The sequence below is a fragment of the Hydra vulgaris genome, chromosome 11 (genome assembly GCF_038396675.1).
Source record: "Hydra vulgaris chromosome 11, alternate assembly HydraT2T_AEP".
In the NCBI taxonomy this organism is placed as follows: Eukaryota; Metazoa; Cnidaria; class Hydrozoa; order Anthoathecata; family Hydridae; genus Hydra; species Hydra vulgaris.
Genome location: NC_088930.1, coordinates 31,271,107 through 31,283,565, shown reverse-complemented (window position 1 = coordinate 31,283,565; position 12,459 = coordinate 31,271,107). Strand labels below are relative to the sequence as shown.

Here is a 12,459-nt window from a genome sequence, read left to right as displayed (position 1 = left end):
TTATCAAAACAAACAATATTTAGCAGTATAAAAACATTACCTTGCAAATGTTCTCTAAAAATCGCTTTAAAAAATGAAAACTTGACAAAGAGATGATTGTATAAACTTTAAGTAGTTGAAACAAAACATCTATATCATTTGGTTTATGACTGACATAAGATAAGAGACATTTTGCAACTAACTTAACCTCTCTCCAATATTCATTGCTACTGTCAATACTTTTTTCAAACAATGGATGAGAGTTCCAAATTCTTTTCAGGTGTGTAATTACTAAAGGTTGTTGTGACAACCACTCTGGATTAAACTTAACAAGAATTCGAACAATTAAAACACCTTGAAACTGTAGATTATGACGCTTTATTGCTAATGCCAGCTGATCTTCATTTTGCTTAATTAAAATGAATGAAATAAATACGATTGAAACAAGTTTTATGGTTAAAAATAAATAAATAAAATAAACAATAAATTCACCCACAAATATTTTCCATATAAATATTTGTTGTTATTTCTCACTGAGGAAATTAAAAAATTTCTGGACGATAATGAATTAAATTTAAAAAAACAATTTATAGAAGTATTTAATATGATTTTTACTTAAAATAAAATTTAATCAAAAATAGAAAAAGTAAAAGAGAAGGAGAAATCTAAAAAAAATCATAAAGTTAATAACCAAAAAAGTCATACTGTCTATAAAAAAAATATTAAGACCTACTTGAGGTAAAGTTGCTAAAAATGTACAGTTGACCAATCTCACAGCATTTGCTTCAAGAGCTATTCTAAATGGCTTAGCGTCATCTCTTTTTAAGATACAAATAAATAATCTATTAATCAAGGGATCTGAAATATTTGAAAGAAAGTGTTCAACAGCTTGATGAGGATAATGAAGAAGAAAAGCAACTAAAGGTTGACGAAATGGACTAGAAACTTCTATGACTAAAGCTCTTTCTGTTTTAACGGTCAATGCAATGAGCGGTTCAATTAACTTTGTTGAGGCAGCAGGAACAAGATAAAACATATTCATAATAGCTCCACATATTTTAATTTCTTCAGTACTACGTAAAGCTGGCTTAACTTGCTGATGATTTTGTGTATTTGCTGTAGACACAGCTGTATCAGTCCATTTACGTAAATGTGCTAAAAGTTGCTCACAAAGCTTTTCATTAAAAAGCTCTGGAAACAATTCCATGAAACAAGTAAGTTTCTAAAATAACATAAATCTATAACAAAATATTAATACAAAAAAAGCTATGATCAATTGTAAAATGAAAATAGTATAAATTTATATATATATATACATATATATATATATATATATATATATATATATATATATATATATATATATATATATATATATATATAAGGCCTTGTTAAGAAGCGTTACGCAGCTCGCATTTTGCCTACGAAAAGGGGATTTGCCAACGCGTTCAGCAGTTTTGCGTTACGCAAAAACTTTTATCTTTTAGAATATTTAAATTATCTTTTGATATCATTTACGTGAGGTTTATGCAGAAGAAATAAAGTCGTAAGTGAAAGCATTTAACCGCAGTTGTAAACTAATAGATTTTTTGTTAAAGAAACAGTTTGTTTAATAATTTTTTTGTTGTTGTTAAAAAATAGTTAAAAAAAAATAAAGTGTTTTAAGTTTTATCTTAAGGAATTAAATATATATAAATATAAAAATTATTTTTTGTCATATTAATATATTTTGTTATACTAATATAAAAATCATTTTTTGTCATAATAGTTTAAAAAATGCACAATTTATTTTGATGTAAATATTTTATTAATAAGATATTTTGTTTATTGTTTATTCAATAGCGTAAAGTTTTAATGACATTTGTTTAATTTATAAAAATAAATTATGATCACAAATATGTTATCGGTAACTGATAAATAATAAAAAATACGATTTATTGTTTAAAAACATTATTAAAAAGAGATCACAAAATAAATAAGAAAAAATTTATTAACAATTAATAAAATAACCAAAAACTAACTGTAAAATTATAAGAAAATAAACAAATATTATGTTACATTTTATGAAAAAAAATTTTTTTTCAAAATAAAATTTAGTTCATATTTGAAAAAAATAATAAAAATGGTTTTTCAAATAGGAACTTAGATTTTATTTGTAACTTTTTTAACGCGTTAATAAAATAACTTTAACTACAATGTGGTACTTGAAAAGATGCTAGTGACGCAATATAACTTCTAACAATACAAAATATATTTGGTGAGTTGAGTTACTTTGAAATGCGTTATGCAGCGAAATCTCATAACAATATATATATATATATATATATATATATATATATATATATATATATATATATATATATATATATATATATATATATATATATATATATATATATTAGGGTGGTCCTTATTCATTACAAAGAAAATTTTCTTCAGTTTTCTCACAGGGCACCCCCTTGAATGGTTGACGTTTATGAAAAAATAATTGTACTGAAAATTTTATTTGAAAAAAATACATTTTAGGGGTCCCTACCGCAGAGTTTATATCTATAAAAGTGCCCACAGAAGGTTCATATGCTCAGTATTCTACAATATGAATGATTAGGAAAAATATGATCACAGAGCACAACATTGCTTTTTTGAAGCACATTTAAACAACTGTTACAGTGTTACATATTGTAATTATTGTTGTCCTTCTGTGTTGAGACTGTCAAAGTGACAAAAACCGTCTAGTTAGTCCATTGCCAGGGTATTCTTCGCTCGATCAGGAAATTGCTGGCGGTACATCTTTACAATTAAGAGAAGGCAGTTTTTCTGCTCCTCATTGTTTGTGTGCAGCTTGTTGTATTCGTCCATTAAGGCAACTCCATGTTCTGCTATGTCATTCACAACTCTCATACTACTGACAGTGTTCTTCGCCAACTGATAGTCAGCATCTGCAGACCAGAGCTTCACATCTTTGTTGAGGAAAGTTGACGGTAGACCAGTGATAGTGAAGAGTCTAGGACTGCTCTCGGTGACAAAGTCTTCCAAGTTCTTGGAGCTCACCAGCATAGGATCAACAGTTATCCTCTTCAAAGGATGTTCTGCACCCGGTACTTGCAGGGCACTGACCATCAGACATTTAGTGTCATCGGAGACTTCGTCATTAAAGAAAGCCAATGCAATCAGTTCTTCTGACAAGTACCACAAATGTCCTAAAATTTTCTTCATTGCGATCTGAGAGACTGCTTGATTCTGTGCCTTGTATTTGTTGATCTCCTTGATAAGTTCGAGATCAACACGAGGCGAAGATGGCGCTGACAGCGCTCTAAACCAGGCCTTGACATACAGAGTCACTGTGAAAAGACACACGTCTGCTATTCCCTTCTCTTCTTTCTTTGTCATCTTGAACTGGCTTCTCAGCATCCATATTTTCAATGAATAAATAGCCTTGGCCATCCATCTGGCTCGATGCAGTCCTGCCGGAGCTTTGAATGAGTATCCTTGAGATGGAACGCCTCCCAGAAACATTATTGTCAGCTCTAGCAGTTCGCGATAATCATCACGAGGCTGAAACTGTTGCAGTTGGTTTTCAGCAAATGCAATAATTTCATTTGCAACACTGGAAACGGCACTGTGCACGATGTCATTCGAACTAGATGCCTGAAAGTTTGACTGGTCAATGATTTCCCAACTGCTTTGAAACCTTTTAAAAATCATGATGTCTGGAACCTTTGAAGGGCCAAGAGAAAGAGTAACCGTTGCCTCTAAGACTATTTCTAAAATGTGATGACGGCAAGCAAACCAGAGCAAATCTTTGTCAAACTTCTGCTCCAGTAGGATGCAAGCACCATTTCTTGGACCACTATTGACGGAAGTAGTGTCGAAGCACACGCACTTGACTTTATCAACTATGCCCCACGCTACAGTTGCATCATAAACAGCTGTTGCTGCAGCTTCTCCAGTTCCAGATGGCAGCTTTGGTACACAAAGAAGTTGGTCAACTCCTAGTCCAGACACGAAGATTGGGAGCCGGTCCACAATTTTTTTGCTACTGATATCTTCCAGCAATTTCCCATCCCAGTGTATTGTTAGTGTTGTTAGAACTGTTGGCTTGAATTCTGCTGATTTCAAGTTCTCTGCCATTCTCTGCCTACATTTCATCCTTTCTCTTCGAATGGACATTTCATCCTTTCTCTTCGAATGGATCAATTGATATTAAACTCTGCTGGGTCATGACCGAGGTGCTGCAGTGCTGGAGTCAGGACTAGTGCAGCATTTCTATCACTGACCTTTGCCATATCCAGACATACTGCTAACTTGTCATTCAGTATTTTGTGTGTGCCACGTTTACGTTTAGTTCTCTTTGAAGTTGTGCTTGATGATGGCTCACCAAATGCTTCATTATCATTACCAGACTCCTATTCGCTTTCGGAAATCTGAAGAATAGCTTTCTCCTCTCTGGCCACTCTGTCCTGTTCTTCTCTCTCTTTTCTTCTTTACTGTGAACATCTCTTTCTCTTTTGGCCATGGCTTTGTCAACACTTCCCATCTTACCACGTCGTCCCGCCTCACGCTGAGCTAACAGGAACTCTCTGTCCTTCTGCATACTAATCATCTTCATGGCGTCCACATGAGCAATGTCAAAAAGACTCTCTAAGCCATCCTTTCATTCTTCTTCCTTCTTCAGTAGACTTTCAGAGCGCTTTGCTTTATTTTCCTTATTTTTCTTCAGTTTGTCATATTCATGGAACAGATATTCAACTTTTTCAACAACGTGTTTCTTCAACTGTGTCGGGATGCGGGGTTTAGCCCACACTTCAAGAACGTCATTAGTTGTTGAATGTGATGCTTCATGAACGGTCTGTTTGGTGGCCTCTTTGTAATAGAAGAAAAGTGCCATGACTTCCTTCTTTGACGATAACTTTGTAGAGCTGAGAATTTCAGACATTTGGCCTATCAGCCACAACTCAGTTTCTCGTCTTGTAGTTGGTTTCGAAGTCCTACAGCAAGCATTGGCCATCTCCCTTAAAATAATAAATTTTATTTGTTACCATCCAATTTAATTATTCAAATTATATGTAATTTCTAACAAAAATTTATAGAACTCAGAAAACTAACTGACAAAATTTATGTTATGCAATATAAATAAACAAAAATGACATATGAAAACTCTGACAAGGTCTAAAACCAATAAATAAAATACACAATTATGTGCATAAATGAAAAGTCAAGTTTAATACTATGGCACTCAGGCAATTGATATTAATTAACAATTTAAAATGGATTTAGCACAGCGGATCAGTCATTCTGTCTGTTTTATAATAATTCATTGTTAAATCAATATAATTTGGCAAATTAATATTTAAGCAAAAATAATCAAAGAAAACACTCACTTTTGATCCAGTATCCACTAGGTCAGTTGTTACAGAAGTTTCCCTGAGAGAGTCAGTAGTCACTAATTCAGATTCATCAAATATTATTGTTATTGAGTGAGTGTCTGTCAGTGTCTGATTACAAATGGCTGACAGCTGGTGAAATGCATTCTGGATAATTTAACAATAAATAAGTAACATCATTTGATAAATTATGCAGGCGGTATAGTGTGCAGTGAAAGAGTTCACCAGCATAACAACTAGTGAAATGCAGCCACGAAACCCCACATGATACTTAACTATTATATATGTGGTAGGGACCTCTAAATGTTTCCAGATTTAGCTGATTTTTTTTGTGAATTTTTTATGCATGCATATAAACAAAATTCAAGGGTGCCCTGTACAAAAATCAAACTTTGAAAATTAAGGACCACCCTAATATATATATATATATATATATATATATATATATATATATATATATATATATATATATATATATATATATATATATATATATATATATATATTATATATATATATATATATATATATATATATATATATATATATATATATATATATATATATATATATATATATATATATATATATATATATATATATATATATATAAGAAAACACTTACCTAACTTTTTTTATGAGATATAAGCAGTTTCTTCTACTGTATTTTCTTAATAATATCAGGAAGACTTCCTAAAACATCTTTCTGATATTCTTACAGAAAGAAACTGCCCATTGAAGAAAATAGTTAGATGTGGCTAATCCATAGTTAAGTAATTTACCATGCATAGATATTCTTTAATTAAAATTTTCCTTACTCAAAAAACTGTTGCTTTTAATAAAATAAGCCTGAATTAAAATGCTACAATACAAGTAAAATATAATTTTAATGTGACAGAATATAAAAATTAAAACACAAATTTAGTGACACAAGTGACACAATGCAAAAAAAAGTGTTTTTTAATCAAGATATTTTGAAATGAATCTATTTTTATTAATTTAACTTCTGGATTATTAGATTTTGTTGTTTTATGTTATTTATTTATATATAAAAATATATATATATTTATAAAAAATTTATATATATACAAAAAATATGCTAAAAAGTAAACTATTTTACAGAAAATAAAATTCAATTCAGTGACGTATGTATATATATGTGTGTATATATAGAACCCTTAGATGTTGTCCGAAAGTTTTTTCCATATTTTGTTGACAAAAAGTAAAAATTAAAATGCAAGACCGGAATTTTTTTTTTTTAATAATGATAGACTGCCTGCCCCAACCAAACCCTCAGTCAATGTAGCAACACTCCCTTGCGGGTCAGGCTATTTGTCAGTCGATGTAGCAGCACTCCCTTGCGAGTCAGGCTATTTGTCAGTCGATGTAGCAGCACTCCCTTGCGAGTCAGGCTATTTGTCAGTCGATGTAGCAGCACTCCCTTGCGAGTCAGGCTATAAGATAGTCGATGAAGCAACACTCCGTGCATGATTTACAGTAAAAAAAAATAAAAATAAAAACATTTTATTAAAAAAAATAAAAACAAAAACATTTTATTAAAAAAAATAAAAATAAAAACATTGTTTATATTGTTAAAAACATTCAAAATGTTTTAAAAACATTCAGAATGTTTTTGAAAACATTCTGGTCAATTAAATTTGCGTTTTTGTGGGTTTTTTATATAACAATTAATTTGTAATTAAATTAATGGTTTTGACTTTCGTCCAACACGAAAATGTGGGACGAAAGTCAAAAGTAATTAAAAGTGACGTATGTGTTGGCGTAAGAATCACTTTTTTCCTTCCGCTCTTCCCAAAGCCAACAAACAATATATATATATATATATATATATATATATATATATATATATATATATATATATATATATATATATATATATATATGTGTGTATATATATATATATATATATATATATATATATATATATATATATATATATATATATATGTGTAAAATTACTAGACCAGACAATACAGATTTTTGATAGGAGTGTATATATCAGGTGTAGTAATATATCAGTAGTATAATATACTACTGATATATTACTACATCTGATATATACACTCCTATCAAAAATCTAAAATCCTAAAAATCTTTTTTGATAATAAAATTTTACATACATCTGATATATTATATCAGATGTATATAAAATTTATCAAAAAAGTTTTTTAGGAAAAATAAAAGATCTAGGAGTGGCATTTGTTACTTTAAAAAATGGATGGTGAAGATGATTATGATACCAATAGTACTAATACCTGAATATCAATATTAAATATTAAAAAAGTAATTTTTTTCTAGAACCGTGGGTGGGATCAGTACCGGTATTTCAGTATTGGATATATGAAAAATATTTTGGGACAATACATTATTTAACAAGTGTTTCAGGAGACATATGTCTCAAATTGAGACATTCTTTTTATAAAACACTAGTTTAAAAAAATAATTAAGACTTAATCATTTATTTTAAATTACTTCTTTTTATGGAGAACTTTAAAACAATTATATTATTTAATTATTAGTAATATTTAGAGACCAATAGATGGTCATCAGACTATAAAACTAAATATTTTTACAAAAACGCTTTTTGTTAAAACATTTAGTTTTATAATTGTGTATTTTATAACAGCTACTATAAATGACTTTGATTATACAACCAGCTCAATCAACAGACAATCCTTTACACTAGTGTTTCATCTGTTTGCAATTCCGTTAACAGCACTGCAATCTTGTCATTGAAAGAAAACTAGACGTGGTGATTTTGATTGATATGAAATGTAAAAAAAAAGATCCAAAATTAGATTGCAGTTTACAAAGAAAGAACTTGTGGAACATATTTCCAAAACTTCTGAATGAATACCTGAAACTGTAAAGCCAACATGTTTCAAACCAGAGTGCAGATTTTTGGCAAGTGGCAACATTGTCACCAAATTTAAATCATCTCTAGGGGATGACACTTAAACTTTTTTTCTTATAGGCATATTTTACGAAGGAGAAAAAAAGCATAAATTAAAGCAGTTAATTTTGATATAAAATGAAAAAACTAATTGAATCACTATAAACTTTCATAAAATATATTTTTAAGCTCATTTATATATATATATATATATATATATATATATATATATATATATTTTTTTTTTTTCCATAAGGTTATACCTGTATTAGTAATATTGAAATTTTTCAGTACAGAAATACAGGTATTGAAAAATGATGCTGATATTAAATGTACTAATTGATGATGATTACTAGATTGATTGACACTAATAAAATGTTAGGGACTATGTACTATTGTACAGTTAACTATTATATATTGTACAGTTAACTATTATATATTGAACAGTTAAGTATTATATATTGTACAGTTAACTATTATATATTGTACAGTTAACTATTATATATAATCAATCCATAATAAGTAAAATAAAGATTAAAAATTTAAAAAAATTCAACATATAACCATACATTTAAAACATTCATACTAAGACTTCTATAATCTCCTAGCATTAACAACAAAGGTCGAATATTTACTGATACAAGCTCTTTAACAGATTCAAGCGCACCACCAGCTATAAACTTTTGCATATTTTCTTTTCCAGCTTGCATAACCTCTGATGATATTGAGTTTATAGCTTTAACTAACACATTAAAGATTTTTTCGCGGGCTTGTACAATGTAGTGACATGCTGTCAATGCTGCAAGTGCACTAACACGGAGTTGAGTAAATGAAGTAACTGACTTGTAACATGGAAGCTTTGTCAGTGTGGCATCATCAGCTTCACAAAGTGTGTAAAGCTGTAAAAAAAAAATGTTAATTATGCACTTATTACAAATAAATTTAATTGCTATTAATTATGATTATCTTTGTTTTAATGATGATTAAAGGCATAATCATGATGATTAAAGGCATAATTATGATGATTAAAGGCATAATCATGATTATTAAAGGCATAATTACCATAATTAAAGACATAATTACCATATTTAAAGGCATAATACCTCTGTAAAAAAAACTTTATGTTCCACAATTGATAAATCCATTGTAAATAATCTTGGATTAAGGGATGTACAAAATGTGTTACCATCCATTAATGCAATTTGTGTATTAATTGGTTGATGACGAAGCAAATGCTTTTTAGGTGGGATCATATCCTCTAACAAAGATTTGTGAGGCTCCATCAGGCTGTAAACTGTCTTGTTAGTTACTTCAGAAAGTACTTGCAAAGAATGGCGAGCCTATAAGTACAAATAAACATTTAAATGGAAGCTATAAAAAAAGACATGTAAGATAACAAGTAATTTCATTGTTTTAAACAAAGAATTTAGTATAAATATGAATACCTGCTCACGCACTGTGTGATTTGGAGATACAACTTCACGAACCATGTTTTGGACAACAATAGGAAAATACTGATCCTGTAAAGAACCAACTTTTAAAGACTGCCCATTGCATTTTCGCAATAACTCCTCAAGAATTCTTTTTGCTGATTCAACAGCTCCAGAAGAAACCTAAAGTTACAAGGAGAATATTAAATGCATTTTAAATACCTAGCACAAATACCTTTATATATTTTTGATATATTTTTTGTTATATTTTATAAATACCAAATATATTTATAATAACAATAATAACAATGTTAATAGTTATAATAACAATAATAATAATAACACTAGTAGTAATAATATATGCAAATTAACTTTATTAATATTCTAAAGTATTTTGATTTTAAAATGTCTGATACTAATTATTTATTTTAATTGCTAATGTTTGTTTTATTTATATATATTTACATTTTTGTTTTCCTTATTTATTATTATTATTATTTATATTTATTTCCGCTTTCCTTATTATAATATGTATTTATTTATGCCTATATCTATATTATTTATGCCTAATTTCTTTATATTTATGCTGTTATTTACTTTAGTCATAACAATTTACTTATTTATTTAGCTTATTTAAATTTACCTTTGTTTACCTCATATTAACTTTTGTTCATTTTATCTATATTTATTTACCTTATGCTTGCCTTATTTACTCATATTTAATGTTTATTTAAGTCTGAATTTTTTTTAGAACTGATTTCTTTATTTGGGACTGATTTTTGTTTAGAACTAAATTTTTTTATAGAATTTTTTATTAAATAATAAAATTTTTAAATTATCAAACTATTATTAACAACTAATAAAAAACAGAACAAAATTTTTTTTTATATAACAACAAATAGAAATAGCTAAAATCTTTATAACAATCTTTATAACTTCTTTCTTTTTATAACCACCAATAAAAACAGCCTAAAATATTTTATTTTTATAATAACCAATAAAAGCCTAAAATTCTTATTATAACTTTATTTTTATTATGATTTTTAAGAATCTTTTTTAGATTCCAAATGTAATGTTGCATGAGGAATAACTAACCATATACTAGTGAAACGACATTATTTCAATGACATTTCTTGTAGTAATTGATTATTTATTTAATATATAACAATATAAAATACAGCTAAGTACTAATTTTTAATTTATTTATGTGATATTTCAGTTTGATTAACTTAGACCATTGTCAGACGTAAAACAAAATACAATAATAATATCATTAAAAACATATGTACAAAACCATTTAAAAATATGAGAATCCCTTAAGATCAATTATGCACTAACCAATCACAAGATAAAACTATTAGATATACACACAAACACACAGATATATATATATATATATATATATATATCTATATATCTATCTATCTATCTATCTATCTATCTATCTATCTATCTATATATATATATATATATATATATATATATATATATATATATATATATATATATATATATATACAGTGCTGGCCAAAAAGATCCAACCACTAAGGTTTTTAGACAAAAACGTAATACCAATTTAATGATAATATGATTGAATTAATCGCAACAAACAACATTCACATAAGTCAATGACACACTTTCGAAGAAACCAACAAGTAGTTCACATCAGAAAAGAGTTTCTATTACCTCAAATGTCTTTCTCCGGCTTTGAGGACAGCTTCTATTCTTCGAGGCATAGTGGCAACAAGAGAGTCACAGTAATCAGGCGTTATTTTTTGGGACCACGCCTCCAGTATAGCCTCCTTCAAAGTTGTCGACGATGTCGAGTTTGCTTTTGCCACTTCTGCTTTCAATTTTACCCAGCAATTTTCAATCGGGTTTAAATCCGGTGACGAGCCAGGCCACGGAGCAAGAACATTGATGGAATTCTCTTGAAAACATGTCTTGAAGATCTTTGCCTGATGACATGGCGGACTGTCATGCATAAAGATGTCACAGTTGCAAGTTCTGAGCCAAATAGGAACATTTTCCTTTATTATTTGCAAATAATTAACAGCTTTGATAGTTTCACCTGGCAGCATGAGATATATTCCTGTTCAACCTCTGGCAGTAATTGCTCCCCAAATCATAATTGCAGGGCAATGTTTTACCGCTGGAGCAACATAACAGGCATTGTAGCGTGTGTTTGGTGGCCATTGAACACTCACTTTAAGCGTAGCTAATTGTTTCACCTGCGATTCGTCTGAGAATATGACACGTCGCCATATTGCCATGGTCCAATTTTTATGTGCTTTACAAAATTTGAGGCAGTCACGAATGTTTTTCTGAGATAGTTGTGGTTTTAATGCAGCGCGATAAAATCGAAGACTGAAATCGTCCACAAGACGTCGCCGAATGGTGCGAGAGCTCACATTCACATCAGGAGGCAGTTTATTGAGAATTTGTGAAGATGATGCCAGTGGGTCCTTTGTGGCTGCATGGCGGATCATAGCATCAGTTTTTGATGTGGTACATCTCGGTCTGCCACTGAATCTTCTTGCAGCACTGGTACCTGGTAACTTGATGTGCTGAATGACGTTGTGAACAGTTGTCTTAGGCATTTGTGCAGCAATCGCACGTTCAGACTTCTCGTCTTCCATCAAAAGTTATATTTTAGCATGTTTTCTAGGTGATGTTGTCGCCATAGTCAAATGCAAATAGTAATTCACAGCCACGCATGTGATGGTATATACAACAATGGTACAACTTTTTT

The 12,459-nt window shown here is 29.4% G+C and overlaps 1 protein-coding gene across 1 annotated transcript in view; it reads right to left on the bottom strand.

Annotated features, from left to right (window-relative positions):
* The window catches only part of LOC100202217 (transformation/transcription domain-associated protein), a 102,887-nt gene that overhangs the window by 43,992 nt on the left and 46,436 nt on the right, over positions 1–12,459 (bottom strand). Inside the window, exons 30-34 of the mRNA XM_065810760.1 lie at positions 9,723–9,890; positions 9,381–9,617; positions 8,847–9,176; positions 713–1,201; positions 41–388 (exon numbers count right to left, since the gene is read on the bottom strand). Of these exons, the coding sequence (XP_065666832.1) occupies positions 41–388; positions 713–1,201; positions 8,847–9,176; positions 9,381–9,617; positions 9,723–9,890 (1,572 nt within the window). The remainder of the gene's footprint in view (positions 1–40; positions 389–712; positions 1,202–8,846; positions 9,177–9,380; positions 9,618–9,722; positions 9,891–12,459) is intronic.